The sequence below is a fragment of the Molossus molossus genome, unplaced genomic scaffold (assembly GCF_014108415.1).
Source record: "Molossus molossus isolate mMolMol1 unplaced genomic scaffold, mMolMol1.p scaffold_m16_p_2, whole genome shotgun sequence".
NCBI classification, from domain to species: Eukaryota; Metazoa; Chordata; class Mammalia; order Chiroptera; family Molossidae; genus Molossus; species Molossus molossus.
The window spans coordinates 63,484,685-63,504,143 of record NW_023425355.1 but is presented as its reverse complement, the minus strand read 5'-3'; the positions used below and the strand labels follow the sequence as shown (position 1 = coordinate 63,504,143).

General features: G+C 38.0%; 1 protein-coding gene across 3 annotated transcripts in view; it reads left to right on the top strand.

The window, feature by feature from the left end:
- The first annotated feature begins 435 nt into the window (after nucleotides 1-435).
- ZNF280C (zinc finger protein 280C) overlaps nucleotides 436-19,459 on the top strand; it is an 88,165-nt gene continuing 69,141 nt past the window's right edge. The window contains exons 1-5 of one of the 3 annotated variants that reach the window (XM_036271543.1): nucleotides 436-538; nucleotides 9,833-9,878; nucleotides 9,996-10,042; nucleotides 10,895-11,050; nucleotides 15,428-15,574. In XM_036271543.1, the coding sequence (XP_036127436.1) occupies nucleotides 15,439-15,574 (136 nt within the window). In that variant the 5' untranslated portion in view covers nucleotides 436-538; nucleotides 9,833-9,878; nucleotides 9,996-10,042; nucleotides 10,895-11,050; nucleotides 15,428-15,438. Of the gene's footprint in view, nucleotides 539-4,808; nucleotides 4,918-6,792; nucleotides 6,831-9,832; nucleotides 9,879-9,995; nucleotides 10,043-10,894; nucleotides 11,051-15,427; nucleotides 15,575-19,459 lie in introns of those variants that run through there. The other 2 variants (XM_036271541.1, XM_036271540.1) reach the window with 2 other exon arrangements.

The window sequence follows — 19,459 nt, the reverse complement described above, 5'->3', positions numbered from 1 at the left end:
CTTTTATTCATTTTATTCATCAGGTCTCGGTCTTCACCTCTCGCGTATAGTATTTTTTTTTAATTGGTGCCTCTATCCCTTACACACAGGAAGGATCCAAAATTCCCGTTTTCGTGTGCTCAGATACTGCGTGCAGCCCGAATTTTGGAATTGCAACCTGGGTCGCACTGCAGGGTTGCGGAGGAGATGGCATCAGCGCCCAGCCTTCGCCCTAGCTCGCAGCCGGCGAGCCGCAGCCCACTGCCCAGGGCCAAAGTGCTGCTGCCTTCGAGAACGTGCAAGACCGTGCACATGTACGCGCCCGCCCTCCGTCGCCGTTTAGCAAATAAACCCGGATGTGCGGGGGTCGAGGACAGAGGAGCTGGCGTCTACCCATAAGGCAGCGCGCGTAGTTATATACCGCCACGGCGGTCTGAGGCGCTCATCCTGGGCTGCTGCTGTCGCCTAGGCCGCCGCCTAGTGTTTTCCCGCTCTTCCTTTTTCCTCCTTTTTCTCCTCCTCCTTAGAGTCCCAGTGTGGCCGACCTGTTCTGCGTGCGGTAAGTGTCCCCTGCCCCCGCCCGCGCCTCAGGGAAGCAGGCGGAGGCTGTCGCCCGCGGCTGTTACTGCCTCGCTCCGGGGGCGGCATCGGAGGCCTGGCGGCGAGGAAGGCAGGTTTAGGGTCTGGATGCCGGCGTGAGTCGCAGGATCTTCCAGGGCGTGGAGGAGGGGACGGCGTGGTGGCGCTGTGCCGGGTGGGCCACCATCTTGCGCCATCCCTGGCCGGGGAGGGATCTCGGGAAGGTAGCCGTTCCGTGGCTGGTTTGGCGGGCAACTCAGGCCGTGGTCGCGCGGGCAACCGCCGCTGCCTCCTCATCTTCTGGGGCCTGTGCGCTTGTCTGTCCCCAGACAGCCTTTGGCTTTTCTTTCTGGAGGCAGCTCCCTTTGATCTTTTGTACATTTGATGCGGGTGTTTGATGAGACCCGCCTACCCCCAAGTCTCTAAAGTCATACGAAAAGAGAACAGAAAGGGCTCTGAACTTTCAACCTTCAGAGGCCCTTGAGCCCATCATTTGTGTATAGCTTTCCCCCCACGCAGATTACTGGTCGTGGGGTGTTCACACCCTTGTTCTTGCCAAAGGTACTTCTCTCCTCCATCACAGAAATCATGCTCCATTCCGTTATTGTCTAGAGAAGAGCCCTTGAGAAGCGTGGAGTTAGATACACAATTTTTTAACAGTGGGCCTTGCAGGTTTTACTTAATGGAAAAATCTCATTCTGAGATTTTATCCTTCTCTAGACACGAAGGGAGTTCCTCTTAACTTATCTCAAGTTTTAATGCTTTTATTAAGGAGAAATCAGAATAAAATGTCAAGTGTACCAGCTTCTGCAAGCACCGGAAATCTTAAAGGATTCTCTTTGTTTGTAAAGATTGTTAGTTGTTTTTTTAAATATGTGGACTTAAATTTTGCTTTATGTTTTCAGTTTTGATCTGTGAGTTTTAATGTCTTTTAGGGCCATTAAATATAAAATAGAAACCAACAAATAGAGGTTTAAACTACAAAAGTCTCCACTTAGCATTTGTGAGATGTCCTGCTTTGGGAATGCTGTGAAAGCTCAAACTGTTTCCTTAAGGATAAATTTTACTGAACCTATGAAGGCACTGGCTTGCTTGTAAAATTAAGTTACAGATGTATGCCCTTGATATTTTAACATTGGTACAAATTCCACTATAATTGTATTTTGCATTTGTGTACCCATTGTGATGTGGGCTGTGAGGTGTTGATAGAACTATTTGGAAGGTAAGGAGAAGACTTTATACCAAAGTCATAATGGGTAGGAATTGATAGAACCGGTTCTTAAACCTACATCTTCTAACTCTTCAGCCAGTGCTCAGTTTACTGTATCATGCCCCACTTTTCATGGCAGTGAGGTGGGTAAGGAGAATAAATAAGGAGGCTCACACAAAAACAAACAAAAAATATTTTTCAATTCCCCTTTATATTTTCCACGTTTTAATATTTAAATATTATTTCCAAGCACGTTGAAAAGTTGAATAGCCCGTTGAAAAGGTTTTGTTGAAAGGTTCCAAATTTCAGCTTCCCCTGTTCAACCTATTTTCCTTAGTTACGTTTTCTATTCCAATCAGTTTTCTTCAGCCCAGTGTTTTACTATTTAACACCAGCTTTTTTTAGTTGAAAAGATGAGTAAGGGGAAAGGGATATATAATTCTGTACCTCCTCTTCTATTCTATTCTCTTTATTCAAGAGGACATTTAGAACCATACAAAAATATATTTGTTGCTGTTGTTACACTAACAGGAAAGGGGACATACCTAAATGAATAATAATTTTTATAAATAAAAAATAATCCATAGTTTTAGTGACAGGATATTGGAAGTTTATACTTAAAATACTTTTTATTTCAAGAGTAACTTGAAAGATCAAAAATATTTATGACCTAGTCAGTAATTAAATCTGTAACTGAATATTTTTTCTGTCTTCCAATGTCAAGAGGGTCTTAAAAATATTTGCTCTTCAGTTAGGTTGTTTTAAATAATGACTCAAGAAGACTTGGTTTACTCAGTAATTTGTATCTAAAATGTGTGTCTAGCCCTGGCTGGTGTGACTCAATGGTTAGAGCATCCACCCACACACCGAAGGGTCTTCTCTCTCTCTCTTTCTCTTTCTCTCTCTCTCTCCCCCTTCCTTTCTCCCTTCCTCCTTTCGACTCTCTCTAAAAATCAGTGGAAAAAATAGCCTCAGGTGAGGATTAACCAAAAAAAGGTGTGTCTAGACTTTTTTCCTTAATTTTCTAACAAAGCACTTTTCTTTTTCTTTTCAGGAGTGTTGTTTTGTTGTTGTTGTTGTTAATCCTCACCAGAGGATATTTTTTCTTTGAAATTTTAGTTAGAGGGGAAGGGAGGGAGGGAGAGGAAGAGGGGGGAGGGGGGGAGAGAGAGAGAGAGAGAGAGACATCGATGTGAAAAAGAGACATTGCTTGGTTGCCCCCCACAAGACCCCAACAGGGGCAGGGGAACAAACATGCAACCCAGGTATGTACCCTTGGCCGGGAATCAAACCACAACCCTTCAGTCCATGGGTCATTGCTCTAACTGCTGAGCCAAACTGGCGAGGGCTCGGGAGTGTTTTTATTCACTCTGAGTATGTCAGGAAAAATGGTCATTACTCTGCTGTAACATCTGGGTCCAATGGACCATTTTATTTTATTTGTTTGTATTTTAAGTCATTTTACAAATAACTTACATAAAAATAAAGAAATAGTGACCCCTGTGGTGGAGCGTTATCCCATGCACCAAGAGGTCTAGGGTTGGATTCCTAGTCAGGGCACATTCCTGGGTTGGGTTCTATCCCCAGTAGAGCACATGCAGGAGGCAGCCAATGATGTTTCTCTCACATCAATGTTTCTCTCTTTCCCTCTCCCTTCCTCTCTCTCTAAAATAAATAAAAACATATTAAAAAAAAAGAAATAGTGAAAGCAACTTTATTAGTTATTTAATAAAGATTTAGACTTGGTGTACTTCTTTATATATACTTAGAAAAACAAGATACATTTCAGGAGCTGATATAAGAATCCAACTGCCTTTTTTTATTTCTTTTTTTAACTTTATTTTTTTTAATGTTGAAAGTATTATGCCCTGGCCAGTTTGGCTCAGCGGTTAGAGTTTCGGCCTGCAGACCAGAGAGTCCTGGGTTTGGTTCCCGCTAAGGGCACAGCTTGTACCTCAGTTACAGTTTGTCCCTGGCCCCGGTTGGGGTCGTGTGGGTGGCAACCAGTCAGTGTGTCTCTCTCACATCAATGTTTCTTTCTCTCTCTTCCTCCCTCTCTCCCTCCCGCTCTATCTGAAGATAAATGCAAAAATGTCCTCAGGTGAGGATAAAAAAAAAGAAAGTATTACCAATGACCCTCCCTTTCCCCCATTGACCCCCTTCCTTTCCACCCCCACCCCCTCCTACTTTCCCCAACCTATTGTCTGTGTCCATTGGTTGTTCATATATGCATATTAGCTCTTTGGTTTATTTGTTTCCATTTCCCCCACCCCCCTTCTCTCTGAGGTTTGTCAGTCTGTTCCCTACTTCCATGTCTCTGGATCTATTTTGATTGACAGCTTATTTTGTTCATGATATTCCATAAATAAGTGAGATCATGTGGTGCTTATCTTTCTCTGACTGGCTTATTTCGCTCAACATAATACTCTCCAGATCCCTCCATGTCATCTCAAAGGGTAAGAGAAAATTTATCTTTGTGGTTGAAAGTATTACAGATATCCCTCTTTTTCTTCCCATTGACCCCCTCCTCCCCACTCCTGCCCAACTGTCTTTTATTAAGACAGATATTAAAGACATTTACAAAAGTGTAAATCAGTGCCACTCTTCTCACTAATTTTTTTGTTTTAGAAAATAGTTATTTTCATTAAAACTATTTATATGAACATGTATTAGGCTTATTATTGCTTTAAATAAATTAATACATATTTAGTTTTTTAAGTTTTAATTTCTAATATGGTAAGTTTCAGTAGATATAATACATATAAACAAAAAGTTCATTGAAGTCTTTAATAAGTTTTAAGAATGAAAAGAGGTCATGAAAATAAAAATTTTGAGAACTACTGATCTGATGTTCTTTATTGGTGCCAATATTTTAACACATACTAAAATTTTGTTTTCTTTTTAGTGCCAAGTAATACACAATAATTTTTGTGTGCTTTATTTTATCTTCTCAGTAGATATTACTGTTTTTATTTTACAGATAGAAGAACTAAGCTCAAAAAGGTTGATGAAGCATCCTATAGGTTTGATGACCAGACAGTGGTAGACGCCAAATTCCTACTCATTTATTCAGCCTATATGCAGTGTTGTCATCATTGTATTGCAGTTTTTTTACTTGACATTTCCCCTAGTGGATAAAATATACCCCTGTAAGTTGTGTGTCAGGGTCCAGCTGATCAAGAATGGTAAAAAAATTCACAGCCTTTATATCCAATGATGATTGTTTGAATTTTATTGAGGAAAATGATGAAGTTCTGTTTGCTGGATTTGGTCACAAAAGTCATGCTGTTGGTGACATTCCTGTAATCCACTTTAAGGTTGTCAGTGTAGCCACTGCCTCTCTTTTGACTTTTACAGAGGCAAGAAGGAAAGAACAGGATCCTAAGTTTTGATGGTAAAAACACAGTAGTAATACATTTTCATATGCAAAAAAATTAAAGCAAAATAATTAAAACTACAAAATCAATGCTATTTGAATCAACATTAATACATTGAGTGAATAATGTATTTTTATGAAACAGTCACTGCCTATTTTTGAATTTTCCTTACTGTAATTCATATCTATTTAAACAATAGCAAGAGTTTTCTATTTGAACCTTTTCAATACCTTCATTTCTATAGCTAACCATATTGTCATTTGCCCTTATTTAATGCAAATGTATCATTTTGATATCCTCTCCCTCTGATCTTTTATTATTAGCTAGCAGCAGTAAATGTTATAGTACTGAATGATAATACAGTAGTAAATACAGACAAAAGCATTAGTACTGATAGGATCCAGTGATTCTACTGGGCATTTTTCCAAAGGAAACAAAAACACTAATTTGTAAAGATATCTACCCTCCCCATGTTTATTGCAGCATTATCAACAATAGCCAAGGCATGGAAACAACCTAAGCATCCCTGAGAGATGAATGAATAGAGAAGATGTGATAGAGAAAGGAAGGAAGGAAGGAAGGAAGGAAGGAAGGAAGGGAGGGAGGGAGGGAAGGAAGGAAGGAAGGAAGGAAGGAAGGAAGGAAGGAAGGAAGGAAGGAAGGAAGGAAGGAAGGAAGGAAGGAAGGAAGGAAGGAAGGAAGGAAAGATATACACACACACACACACAGTGGAACATTATTCAACCATTAGGACTCCTGCTGTTTGCAACAACATGGATGGACCTTGACGGCGTTATGCTAAGTGAAATAAGTCAGACAGAGAAAAACAAATACTGTTTGATTTCACTTATATGTGGAATCTTTAAAAAACAAACAAACTTATAGACACAGAGAACAGATTGGTGGTTGCCAGAGGTGTGAGGGTTGGGAGTGGTGAATTGGGTGAAGGTGGTCAAAACATACGAATTTCCTGTTATAAAATAAATAATTCCCAGGGATGTAATATACAGCATAGTGACTATAACTATGAATATTTGAAAGTTGCTAAGAGTAGATCTTAAAAATTCTCATCACAAGAAAAAATAATTTATAACTATGTGTGGTGATTGATGTTAACTAGACTAATTGTGATGATTATTTTACAATATACATATATTGAATCATTATGTTGCACAGCTGAAACTGATGTCATGTTCTGTGTAATTATATCTCAATTTTTAAAAACATGAATATTGAGCCCTGGCCAGTTTGGCTCAGCGGTTAGAGCATCGGCCTGCGGTCCGGAGAGACCCGGGTTCGGTTCCCGCTAAGGGCACATACTTGGGTTGCAGTTTGTCCCCGGCCCTGGTTGGTCGTGCGGTGGCAGCCACTCGATGTGTCCCTTCACGTCGATGTTTCTCTCTCTCTGTCTCTTCCTCTCTCTCCCTCCCACTCTATCTGTACAAAAAATGGAAAAATGTCCTCGGGTGAGGATAAAAAAAAAAAAAAAAAAACATGAATATTGAAACTATGTGACAGTTTAGTTATAAGGTGGCCAGTCCAGGTGATCCCCAGAGCATGCTAATGTTAATATTTTAGATAGACAGCAAAACAGTGTATTGTTGTTGAGCTCCCTTGCACTATCTGAAATATATCTATTTTCCCCAGAGACCTGTCAGTTTGAAAAATGTTGGCATAATCCATTGGTAAGTGTATTATTGCTCTTCAATACAAGTACCAGAAACCTAGCTCAAAGTAGATGAAGCCAGAAATGAATAATTATTCCCTCTCTTAACTGAAAAATCTTAGTAGTCAATTTGCTTGAGCATGGCTAGCTTAAGATGTTTAAATTGTATCATCAGAATTTGAATGTCTCCCTTTCCTACCCTCTGGTTCTCTTCCCCAAAATCTATGGCTTTGCTCATCTCTTCCTTGGCTTCTTTTTTAGACAGTCTTTCTCCGCATTAAGACTCCACCACTCCTAGCCTTATATCCTACTAGCTTACTATTTTTAGCAGCTTTATTGAGATAATTCATATAACATACAATTCACCCATTTGAAGTTTACAGTTCTTTGGTTTTAGTATGCTCACAGTATTGAGCAAACATCACCACAGTCAATTTTAGAGTATTTTCATCACCCCTAAAGGAAATCCCATACCCATTGAGAGTCACTCCCCATTCCCCCCCAAGCCCTCCCAGCCCTAAGCAACCACTCTTCTATATTCTGTCTTTATGAATTGGCTGTTTCTGGACATTTCATATAAATGAAATCATACAATATGTGGTCTTTTTGACTGACTTCTTTCACTTAGTATAATGTTCTCAAGATCCATCCATATCATAGTATGTATCAGTACTTGATTCCTTTTTATGATTGAATATTATTTCATTACATAGATATATCACATTTTGTTTATCCATTCATCAGTCAGGCATTTGAATTGTTTCCCCTTTCTGGTTATTATCAATAATGCTGCTATGGATATTTGTGTACAAATTTTTGTGTGGACATATGTTTTCAATTCTCTCTCACCAGGAGTGGAATTGCTGAGTCATATGGTAACTTTATGTTTAACTTTGTGAAGAACTGCCAAAGTGTTTTTCCACAGTGTCTGCACAATTTCATATTCCCACCAGCAGTGTATGAGGTGTCCCTTTTCTCCACATCCTTGCCAATGCTTGTTATTATCTGTCTCTTTTATTATAGCCATCCTAGTGGATGTGAAATGGAATTCATTAATTTTTAAAATATTTTTCCTTGTGGTAAAATACACATACAATTTACCATTTGAACTATTTTAATCCATTAATTTTTTAAAAAATTTTTGTAGCATGAACTCTTAAAAGAGTACTGAATTTTAAATATATAAATCTGGAAACAAAAACTATCTAAATAGTAATTATAACTATTTATATAGGCAGTTTCCAAAAACTGAATGGGTGTGTTCCAAGAGGTGTTTGTCAGTTACTTGGAAGTCAGTTACTTGAAATTCATTTTTCCCCCATAGTATATTAAACATGGGCATAGTATCTCTATCTAGGTCAACAACAGGAATGGAGAGTTATTTACTCTTCAGCCTATTTTATGCCAACTCTGAGTTGCATAACCTAAAGACCCTTTGGAGTTGCTATTGTAGGAACACCAAGATTCTCACTGCACATTTTGCTGAATATTCCATTTCTGTAACAGATTATTTCATCTCCCACATAATTCCTTGCTTTGGAACCAAAACTCTGAAGTGATGACTTAAGAGTTTTTGTGGTGATAGTTTTGAAGGGCTCAGCTACCCTATTAGATAGCATAGCTTTAGGCTTAAGATATGGTTCTAAATGGCTTCTGAGGATTTCTGACGTTTTAGAGTATTTGTGAATATATTAATTGAGGCTCCTTGGTGGCTGCTGTGGACCCCAAAAGCCATTTTCATAGTCACAGGCAGTAGATAGGACATGTTTACATATACTATTTGTACATTTAGTACTAATTTTAAGGTATTTGTGTCAATAGATATTTTATATGATTGCTTAATAAAAGAGTTCTTCATGAGTCTCATGCAGTTATGACTCTTAAAAATATTCTGTATTCTTGACATTAGTCCTTAATACTGAGCAAGAATTGTTATGTATTTATCTACTTGACATATGCATTACCTTAATTCTAGTTGCAGAACAAGTGATAACTATTCAAATAATTGGGTTAAAAAGATTTAAATAGTCCAACCTCAGAACTACAGAAATTTACTTATGTACTGAATCACTAGAGATTCTTATAATAGTAATTCAAACATTTATAGCAGTTACTTCTTCTGGAGTTAAAGAAGTTTTTTTTCCCCTTTGGTTTAATTCATTCTAAAAAATTTAGAATTGGAAAAAACACGAAAGCCTGATTTTATAGTCTGAGAATAAAGATAAATATGAAGACTCAACTGTTTATCCTAATATATTAGATTTCTGGTGTCTAATTTTTTTTTACTTTTTGTTTTATAACTGAAATAATTTTAAGTATGTTTATCTTATATGTAAATTATGGTATGTACATGAGAATTCAGAACACAAATTCCTGTTTTAAAGAAAGCAAAATTTTTATAATGTTTAATGGTACCCCCATTTTTAAAAGCCCAAAGAATCATAGATATATAAGATTGTAAACTTCTGGAGGCAAGGCTATGATTTATTCATTTTAATTTTCCCCTAAAACTGAGCTAATTACCTTGAGCACAGAAAGTAATGAGTAATTATTTTTTAATCAATCTATGATGTAATTTATCCAATTACTTTTCTGTTTCTTTTAGTTAGCACTGATAAGAAATAAAAAAAGTAAACTAAAAATTCTTTTAACATGTTTTTATATAATAATTACATTATTTCTGATATGAAGAATAACAGCTTGATGTCACTTAGCATTCAAAATTCAAATTTAATAAAACATATTAAAGGGTGATTACTCATTTTTGCAAAAGGATACCTTTCATAGATTATTTGTAATTTAATAATTCATCAGATTTCTTCAAGTAATAAATGCTTTATACATTTAGCATTTGATTTACTAAATTTGCATTAATTCAACCAATTATGGAAAGTAAGTAGCATGTGTGTATATGAAACACATCAATCTCAAGAGGTAAGCTTTTCGTAGGAGAAAAGTATTAAATGTGTGTACATTTAATTTAACAAATCCACCCTAATAGTAGGTATGTTTATTTTATAGGTCAGAAAACTAAGACCTAACTTGCTACCTTGTGTGGAGTCACATGGTGAGTTTGCCAGAGATCAAAATCAGACCCAAAGATTTCGGGATCTCAAGTTTCATGTTTCAATTTTGGTGTTAAAGTGACTCATAAAATTGATTGATGTCGTATGTTGGTGCTTAGGTGACTCTGCAACTTGATGGATGACAATAAACCTTTTCATCCAAAAAGTAAGTATTGCTGCTGCAAGTGATACTGGTATGCGTGACTTTGTTACTTATAACCTTGCTTCACGAGAAAAAGTGAGAAAGGTAGAGGTGGGCACATTTAAAAAACACATTTATTAAAGTAGTACACACTCATAGTAAAAAAGAATAATATATAATAAAAATGTTAGTAAACTAAAAATGAAATGTTTCTTCATCTCCAGAGATAATTACTAATATCAGTTTGGTATACATAATCAAACCTTTTTATGTATAGACAAACTAAATTATTTCTAAATAAAATCATACTATATATGCTATTATATGCCTTTAAATAAAGTTTTACTCAACAGTCTACCTTGAAATACATTTACAGTGGCAGTACCTAGTTAAAAAATGAGGAAGACTTATGAGCATAGATGTAAATGATTTTTTTTATTATCAGTATAGAGAGTCTCCCTCATTTTTAAAAAGATAGCATTACCTGACTTTACCTAGTTTCTTAGCCCGTGAATTGTCATATGTTAAGTGCCTACTGCATATCCAGTAGGCTACTATGTGTAAGAGGAAATACAAAGGAAGAAGAAAATATGTTCTTCAATCACAAAGAGCTTACTTTGGAGGATAGACATGTACAGTTCAGGCATATTAATAGTGAGCAGTTTGAGATCATGTATGGTAAATTTTGAATTGCATGGAATATACTGTCAATGTAGTAAGAGGTGAAAGAAAAACAAGGTTTAATGGTTTATTGAGGAAATTATAATTGAACCAAGAGTTGGGAAGGGGCAGGGAATTAATATTTTGTTGAATATCTGCGTGAAGTTAGGTACTTTGTATGACATTTTCCTGAATTTACCTTACCACTTCAATTAGGTTGATATTATACCAATATTAGAAGTGAGGAAACAGATCCAAGCAATTTCTCCAGAGTCATATGATTAGAAGTGGTGCAGTGAAGATTTGAACTATTCAATTTGATGTCAAGTTCATGCTCTTTCTACTATACTTAAATAATGTGGACAGTCTAAGGTAAGGAGGAAAGATATAGATGGAAGAAGTAGTACAAATGAGGGCTTCAAGGGACAAAATGAGGATGGTGTTTTCAAGTATTCAGAATATGCAAGTGCTAAACTATGAATTACTTTTTAATTTTACTTAGAACATTGTGTGTGTGTGTGTGTTTAAGTATAGTTTAGAAAAGAAAGGGGTTGGCTCATAAAATTGGTTACAATTGGGAGGGTGAGAAGGTTTTTTTTGTTTTCTTTTATGGGAGGTAGACTACTAAACATTAAGCAACTTTATGCCAAGAAATGATATTGGCATACTGTATAGAAGGAGAGGTATATTAAAGTTTTTGTGTTTTTTTTTAAATAGCACTGATTTGCCCAGCCAGTGTGGCTCAGTGGTTGAGCGTCTACCCATGCACCAAGAGGTCGCCGGTTTGATTCCAAGTCAGGGCACGTGCCCAGCTTGTGGGCCAAATCCCCAGTGGGGGGCATGCAGGAGGCGGCCAGTTGATGTTCTCTCTCCTCGATGTTTCTATCTCTCTCTCTCCCTCTCCCTCCCTCTTTCTCTAAAATCAATAAAGAAAAAAAAAATAGCACCAATTTGCCTAGCCAGTGTGGCTTAGTGGATTGAGTATTGTCCCATGGACTGAGAGGTCCTCGTTCGATCCCCAGTAAGGGCACATGCCCAGGTTGCAGGCTCAATCCCCAGTTGGGGGGCTTGCAGGAGGCAGCCAGTCAGTGTTTCTCTCTTTCCCTTCCTCTCTCTCTAAAAAAAATATTTAAAAAATAAAAATAGCACCAATTTGTTAAGGTGTTTCTTTTGTATACACTCCCCAAATCATTGTATTTACATAGTACCTTTTTTTTTTTTTTTTTTTTTGGTTAATCCTCACCCAAGGATATTTTTTCCATTGATTTTTAGAGAGAGTGGAAGGGAGGGAGGAAGAGAGAGAGAAAAACACACACATATGTGAGGGACACATCGATTGGCTGCCTCCCACATACGCCCTGACCAGAAATCGAACCTGCAACCCTTTGGTGAGTAAGCCAACACTCTAACCGCTGGGCCACACCAGCCAAGACTACATAGTGCCTTTTCATTTTGAGTTAAAAGTAGAGCCCTGGCCAGTTTGGCTCAGCAGTTAAAGTGTCGGCCTGTGGACCAAAGAGTCTCGGGTTTGTTTCTGGTCAAGGGCACGTACCTTGGTTGCAGTTTGGTCCCCGGCCCTGGTGGGGGTCATGTGGGAGGCAACCAGTTAATGTGTCTTTCTCACATCAATGTTTTTCTCTCTCTTCCCCCCTGCCCCGCCCTCCCCTCCCTCCTTCCCACTCTATCTGAAGATAAATGGAAAAAATATCTTTGGGTGAGGATTTAAATAAATAAAAAGTAAAAATGACATTATTTTAACCTAGTAAAATTACTTTAGAAATTGCTACATTTAAAGATGAATTAAATATATCATTGTCTAAAAAAACATATTGTCTATGCCAGAACCCTAGAATTATTTTGTTTTATTTTTACTTTTATTGTTTAGTTGTTTCCTATCTGTGTCTCATTCTATATATGTAGCATCATTTCTATCCATCCCTGTTGCCATTATATTCATTAAGTGCTCCCTAAATACATTTCAAACCAGAACAATACATGCATAGTTTTAAAAAGACAAATAATCTGAAAGTTATAAGTTGCATAACTACTGTTTCTTGAAAGGTGTGAAAGAGCAAGAGAGAAGGGTGTGCATGTGTATGCATGTGTTTTGGGCCTATATACTCCCATGTTTTTTTAAGGCATCCACTATTATAAGTTCAGCTGTTTTTCTAACCATCACTTCTACATTTATAAAATTTTAAAACACATATACATAATGCTGTCTCTTGAATCATAAGTTTTTGCCATTATCTAATCATTTTCCTGTTAAGTAATATGAAGACTGTAGGTTTCTTATACTTACCTTTTCCTCCAAGCATCTTCCAATGTAGTTATATCTCAATTTTTGGTTAAATCATATTTGATGTTTTATTACAATGACCATAATAAATATTCCCTGATGCGCATAGTACTGTGGTATTAATGTGTTATAGATACTTTACTTTATTCTCTTTTTAAAAAATATATCCAGCAATTTTTTTTTTCAGTCCTCACCCAAGGATACTCTTCCATTGATTCTCAGATTGGGTGGGAGACACATTGATGTGAGAGAGACACATTGGTTGCCTCCTGCACAACCCCAACCAGGGCCAGGATTCAAACCACAACCAAGGTACGTGCCCTTGACCCGAATCAAACCCATGACTCATTGGTCCACGGGCCAGCGCTCCAACTGCTGAGTCAAACTGGCCAGGGCAAACATATATACAGCAATTTAAATTTTTTATTTTTTAAAATTTGCTAAATTTAGTTAAGGTCTATCTATAGCCAAGCCATCTCACACCCTTCTGTAGCCTCTTAACTCAGTTTTCTACATGGTAAAACTTGTAAAGTAATCTAACAGTTTAGTTTTTAATTTCTGCGTGTGTGTGTGTGTGTGTGTGTGTGTTCTCCTGGAGACATTTCTTCTGGGAGTAATGTTCTCCTGTTCTATATTGCCTGGTTGTTGTCTACACCTGTTGAACAGCTGTTGTCCTGGGACTTTCCTTTGTCTTTGTATTGTGTTAAATGTCATGTTTTCTGCATCCTGGTCTCCTCCTTATTTTTTCCAATCCTCACCCAAGGATATGTTTATTTTAGAGAGAAAGGAAGAGAGAAACATTGATGTGAAAGAGAAACATTGATTGTTTTTGCCTCTCATATGTGCCCCAACTGGGAATTGAACCCACAACCTTTTTGGTATATGGGACAATGCTCCAACTAACTCAGCCACTTGGCCAGGGCTCCTCCTTGTTAAGTGCCATATTTTGGTGGAATCTTTCTAAGAAAGAACAAATGAATGGGAGGTAAATTTTGTCTGATGTTTCTGGTCTTTATTCTTGATGAAAGAATATGTACCTTGTGTTTAACAAAGATCTTGGCTGGGAATATAATTCTAAACTGAAATTTATTTTTACTAAAACTTGTGAAAGCAGTATTCTAACTTTTTTTTCTCTTTCTCTCTCCACTCTCACTCTCTCACATGTTACAATATTTCCTTATCTCCAGCATTCTGAAATTTCACAATATATCCCTCTACTGTAGGTGTCTTTTCTTTATTATTGTGCTAGGCACTGGTGAGCCCTTTCTCTCTGGAGATTTATATTCTTAAGAACTGGGAATTTGTCTTGTGTTTTTTCCTTTGATTATATCCTCTCTCCTTTTGCTTTATTCCTTTTCTAGAACTTTTATTAGGCGAGTTGTAACTTTGAAATGGACTTTCCAACAATCTTGTCTTCACACACACACACGTGCTGGGCAAAAATAGGGTTACAGTTGTGAGTACGTGAAACAGTTTATTCTTTTATTATTATTATTAATTGTATTATTTTCCATACGAACAACTGTAAACCTACTTTTGTTCATGTCTGTATATATATTTTAGTTCCACTTATGGGACATTTACCCAATTTTGGCATTTAATTTTTTACTGAATTTTGGCTATATTATTATAATCTTTCTGTTTTCTGAATGTTACTTTTTACAGCTTCCTTATCTTCTCTCTCTAAAATTGTTAATTATATTCTCTCTAATATTTTCTCCTGCCCTCTATATTATTGCTGTCTCCTTTAACTTCTTTTATTTTGTTTTATTGCTTTTGTCTTTCACATTGGAGGTTTTAGTCATATTTCTGATGTTCATTAGTTGTACTTCCATATTTAAGAATGAGGCACCAAAGTGATCATGAGCTCTATGTACTTGGACAGCACTTGTAGTTTGGTGGAATTCACAGTATGTTCTTTGCTTAGTTTCTTCATGTGAGAAATATCTAGATCTATCCTGAGATGGAATAAGCCTAACTTAGTATCTCCTATTTTCACTATAGCACCACATTCCTGCTTTGCTCTGTGCCTGATATCCCTCAATCTGGTTCAGTTTTTCTATTATTTCTCCTACCTGTTGCCTGTTATTGGTTGAAACAGAAGTTTGTGGGGGTTTTCTTTTTTTCAGATAAGTACAGTCCTTTACATAGATATAATCATATTCTAGTTATTAAACTACAACTCACTTTGAGTGGATTTGATTGTTCCTAACATTTATTGGCCACTGTAGATAACTATTGTAATCCATTATTTATCTAGCTAGCTTAATTTTACTAGTTTAGATATTAGAGGTTGAATTTTTAATTTCTTAATTTTGCTACCATTTACTGACTGCAAATATCAATTCAGTAATTACTGTTAGGGTTATAAAAGTACATGTTAAATATCATACTATGTATTGCAAAAATATTTTAAAAATAAGATTTGCTTCTCTCCTTTTGAAAATTAGATAATTCAAAAATGGCAGAACTCTTTATGGAATGTGAAGAAGAAGAACTGGAACCATGGCAGAAGAAAGTAGAAGAAAATCAGGATGAGGATGATGATGAGCTGATTTTTGTTGGAGAGATATCAAGTTCAAAACCAGCCATTTCAAGTAAGCATTTATTTTCAGTGAAGCTTTATAAGATGTTGCTAATGGAAAAACCTGTTTTCTCTCTTGTATGTCCTTGTTACCCTTTAAGGTGAGAAGGAGCATAGAGGTCAGTAAGAATTTGTGAAAATCAGAGCGAGAGTGTGGTTGGGATTTGTACCTAATGGCATTGTAGGCCTTCTGAGATTGGAAATCATAATTTTTAGTAGAACCAAGTAGCCTATGTACCTGTTTATTTGTTAATTTTTTCTTTTTCTCCCTGAAGCACAAATGTACCTAGAAAAAGAAGTGTTTGGAAAACTTTGCTTAAAATACCAGAATACTGCCCTGGCCGGTTTGGCTCAGTGGTTAGAGTGTCCGCCTGCAGTCCAGAGAGACCTGGGTTCAGTTCCCACTAAGGGCATGTACCTCTGTTGCAGTTTGTCCCTGGCCCTGGGTGGGTCGTGTGGGTGGCAACCAATGTGTCCCTTTCACGTCAATATTTCTCTCTCTCTCTTCCTCTCTCTCCCTTCTGCTCTATTTGAATAAAAAATGGAAAAGTGTCCTCGGGTGAGGATTAAAAAAAAAAATACCAGAATACCAAATAAGTTTGTGTTAGTTTCTGAGGGGGTTCTCATATCACAATGTCGTCTTGATTCATGGCTACAATATGAACAGGCACTGTATGATTATACAATCTATAGTCTGTGTACCAACATGGGCTGTAGCTTCTGACCACAGCCATCTTAACAGCAACTTCTGATTGTAGTCATGAAGGAAGAGGACATGGTCTTCAGCCTATGTACTTGGACGATACAGGCAGTCAGCACACTTAATTCTCATGACTTTCTAGCTGAACATGACCAGTACCTTTGTGGATTGTTAGATTTCATTTACAGTCATTAGACTTAACATTGTTATAATGTTAAAGTGAAGATACTGATGCTATTTCTTTCAATGTCCAATAAAAAATGTGTAAAGTGCAGAGGAACAACTTACTGAATTTCAGGGGAGAAAGAGAAAACAGATTCTTTCCCATTATAGTTACTTTTTTAAGCCAGGAGAATTTACAAAAGAATGTAGCCAGCATACCAGTGTTTTCTTATTTATCATGGCAGTGCGTAATAGTATGGTTGAGAGACAAGTTTGGAATTTTCTGAAAACCTAGTTAGTTCTTGCTTCTCTTGACTCTAAACTTAGAATAGTACTTCTATTCAGTTTCATGAGAGGTAGAATAATTTAATTAGCAAAATTATTTCTTGTGGCAAATTGAAAGGTGCTAAGTGGAGTGCCACTTCAATTATAAAATGAACTAGGGATGTTAGCATGTTTGCTTGTTATAGTGGAACAGAATATTATATTCTCTTTATTGTTTTCTAGTCACTGTTATTATTTATTTTGTTTTATTTTATTTTTTAATCCTCACCTGAGGACATTCTTGCATTTATCTTCAGATAGAGCAGGAGGGAGAGAGGTAGGAAGAGAGAGAGAGAGAAACACCAATGTGAGAGAGACACATTGAGTGGTTGCCACCCACACGACCCCAACCGGGGCTGGGGACAAACTGCAACCGAGATATGTGCCCATAGCGGGAACCAAACCCAGGACTCTCTGGTCCGCGGGCCGACAATCTAACTGCTGAGCCAAACCAGCCAGGGTGTCACTGGTAGTATTTTTATACTAAAATATTACCAGATTTCAAAATTATTATTCAGGTTATCTTATTGAAAGCATGATAGTTCAAGTTGGAGTAATAGCAATTGTAGAGAACTGTTAATAGTACTTTAACTAGAATAAAGCATATTAGTTTTTTTTCCAATATTTTTTTCTTTATTGATTTTTAGAGAGTGAGGAAAGGACAGGGAGAGAGAGATAGAAACATCGATGAGAGAGAACATCGATTGGCCACCTCCTGCATGGCCGCTACTGGGGGTCGGGCTCACAACCCAGGCATATGCCCTGACTGGGAATCGAACCAGCAACCTCTTAGTGCATGGGACGACACTCAACCACTGCACCACACCAGGCAGGCTAAAGCATATTCATTTTAAGTGATTCTATCAAAAAGGAAGTTGACCCCAGTGAAATTATTTTTTCTAATTTAGCTCAGAATTTAAATGATGTTATTGATGTTTTATGTGTGAGCCGTAAAATATGTTTAACATATAGAACATGGGCTAAATATTTATATAGAACCACAATGAGGGAGAGGCTAAAAACTTATTGTTTGATAGACTACTGTCACCAAAAAAAGTATTATAGCAATAATAGCATTTCCATTAACATAAAACAACAACCCATATTTGACCATTTACTTGATAAATTATTTTATGAGCTCTGCTGCTTTTCTACTAGGCGGAAACAAAATTTTTTGAGGTTTTATGGGATTCTTTTTTTATTTAATCAAAAGTATATATTATTTTTTACGTTCAATATTATTTTGAGACTTTGGTCAAGATGATGGCGTAGGTAAACGCGGTACTCACTTCCTCCCACAACCACATCAAACAGCCATCATTCAGAACCACCTGATAGCAAGCTGAATGGAAGTCCTACAAATACGAAATTAAAGAAGAAGCCACATCAAGAGGGGTAGGAGGGGAGGAGGCGTAAACGGGCTGGTCCCACACCCACGTGTGGCAGATAAAAATCAGGATACCTCGGCTGTTAAAGTCCTCTCTGAGGAGTGAGGGGTTCCCATCCCACACCAGGCTCCAAGCTAAGGGTACAAGTGCCAGGAAGAGAAGTCCTCGTCACTTCTGGCTGTAAAAACCAGTGGGAACTGAGGCTGAGGGAGGCTAAGGCTGCTGATGTCCCAGGCAGTTCCTCTTGAAGGGCCCGCACATGGACTTACTTGGACTTGATCCTTCTGGGCTCCAGCATGGGAGAGGCAGCTTGAAAGCACCAGAGACATACAGGGAAGAACTGAATTGTTTAACATTGGGGCAATAGCTGGAGAGGCAGCTTTTTCCTGGACAGATTTGCTGTGGGAAGCCGTTGTTCCTTTGGTGAGCCCTTCCCTGGGGCAGCACACAGCCATCATATCTGGGACCCCAGCAACCTGGGTCACACTGCTTACCCAACCCTGGTGATTTCCTGAGGCCCTGCCCCACCCAGCCTTCGGGCCCACCCTAGCTGTTTCCAGTGGCTTTACCATAGGATTGGCCTGTCTTGGATCCTGCTTCAAATTTTCCTAAAATCTCTCAAACAAGCAGCATCTGGTCTCAGTGGGCCTCATACATCTCCTTAAGTGACCTCAGGCCTGGCACTAGAAGCAGCCAGCCTTGGTTCACAACTTGGCTTTTCCTGGGCACCTCCAAGCCCAGCACAAGAAGCAGCCATCTGCTGATAACTTTGTAGCTTATGCTGGGTGACCTAGGGTAGAATACAGGCAGAGGTTAACATTGCCCCAGAGCCAGTACACCAAGTGAACAGCATCAGATAACATCAAAGCACCACCACCCAATCACCTCCACAAATGACACACTCAATGGGTGGACTCAGTGGGTACCAGAGCCCTGCTGAAGTAAGTCTTGCTCTGTATGTTGAGCCCCCACAACGATGATCCTCCAAGGGAGTCAGAGGCCAGTGGCCAGTGGGCACAGCCAGTCCTTGCAGCTGATCAGCCTGAATAAATCCCTCTCATTGACGTGCCAACATTAATCAAGACTTAATTACAACAGAAGGATGTACAGTTCACACTAGGGCTGCACCTCGAGGGCCCAGCTGGAGTGACCATGGAAGTTGTGCCACTGGACCCTACAGGACACCTACTAAAATAGGCCACCCTACGAAGCCTAGGAGACATAGCAACTCTACCTAATATATAGAAACAAACACAGGGAGACAGCCAAAATGAGGAGATAAACATGTCCCAAGTAAAGGAACAGAACAAAATTCCAGGAAAAG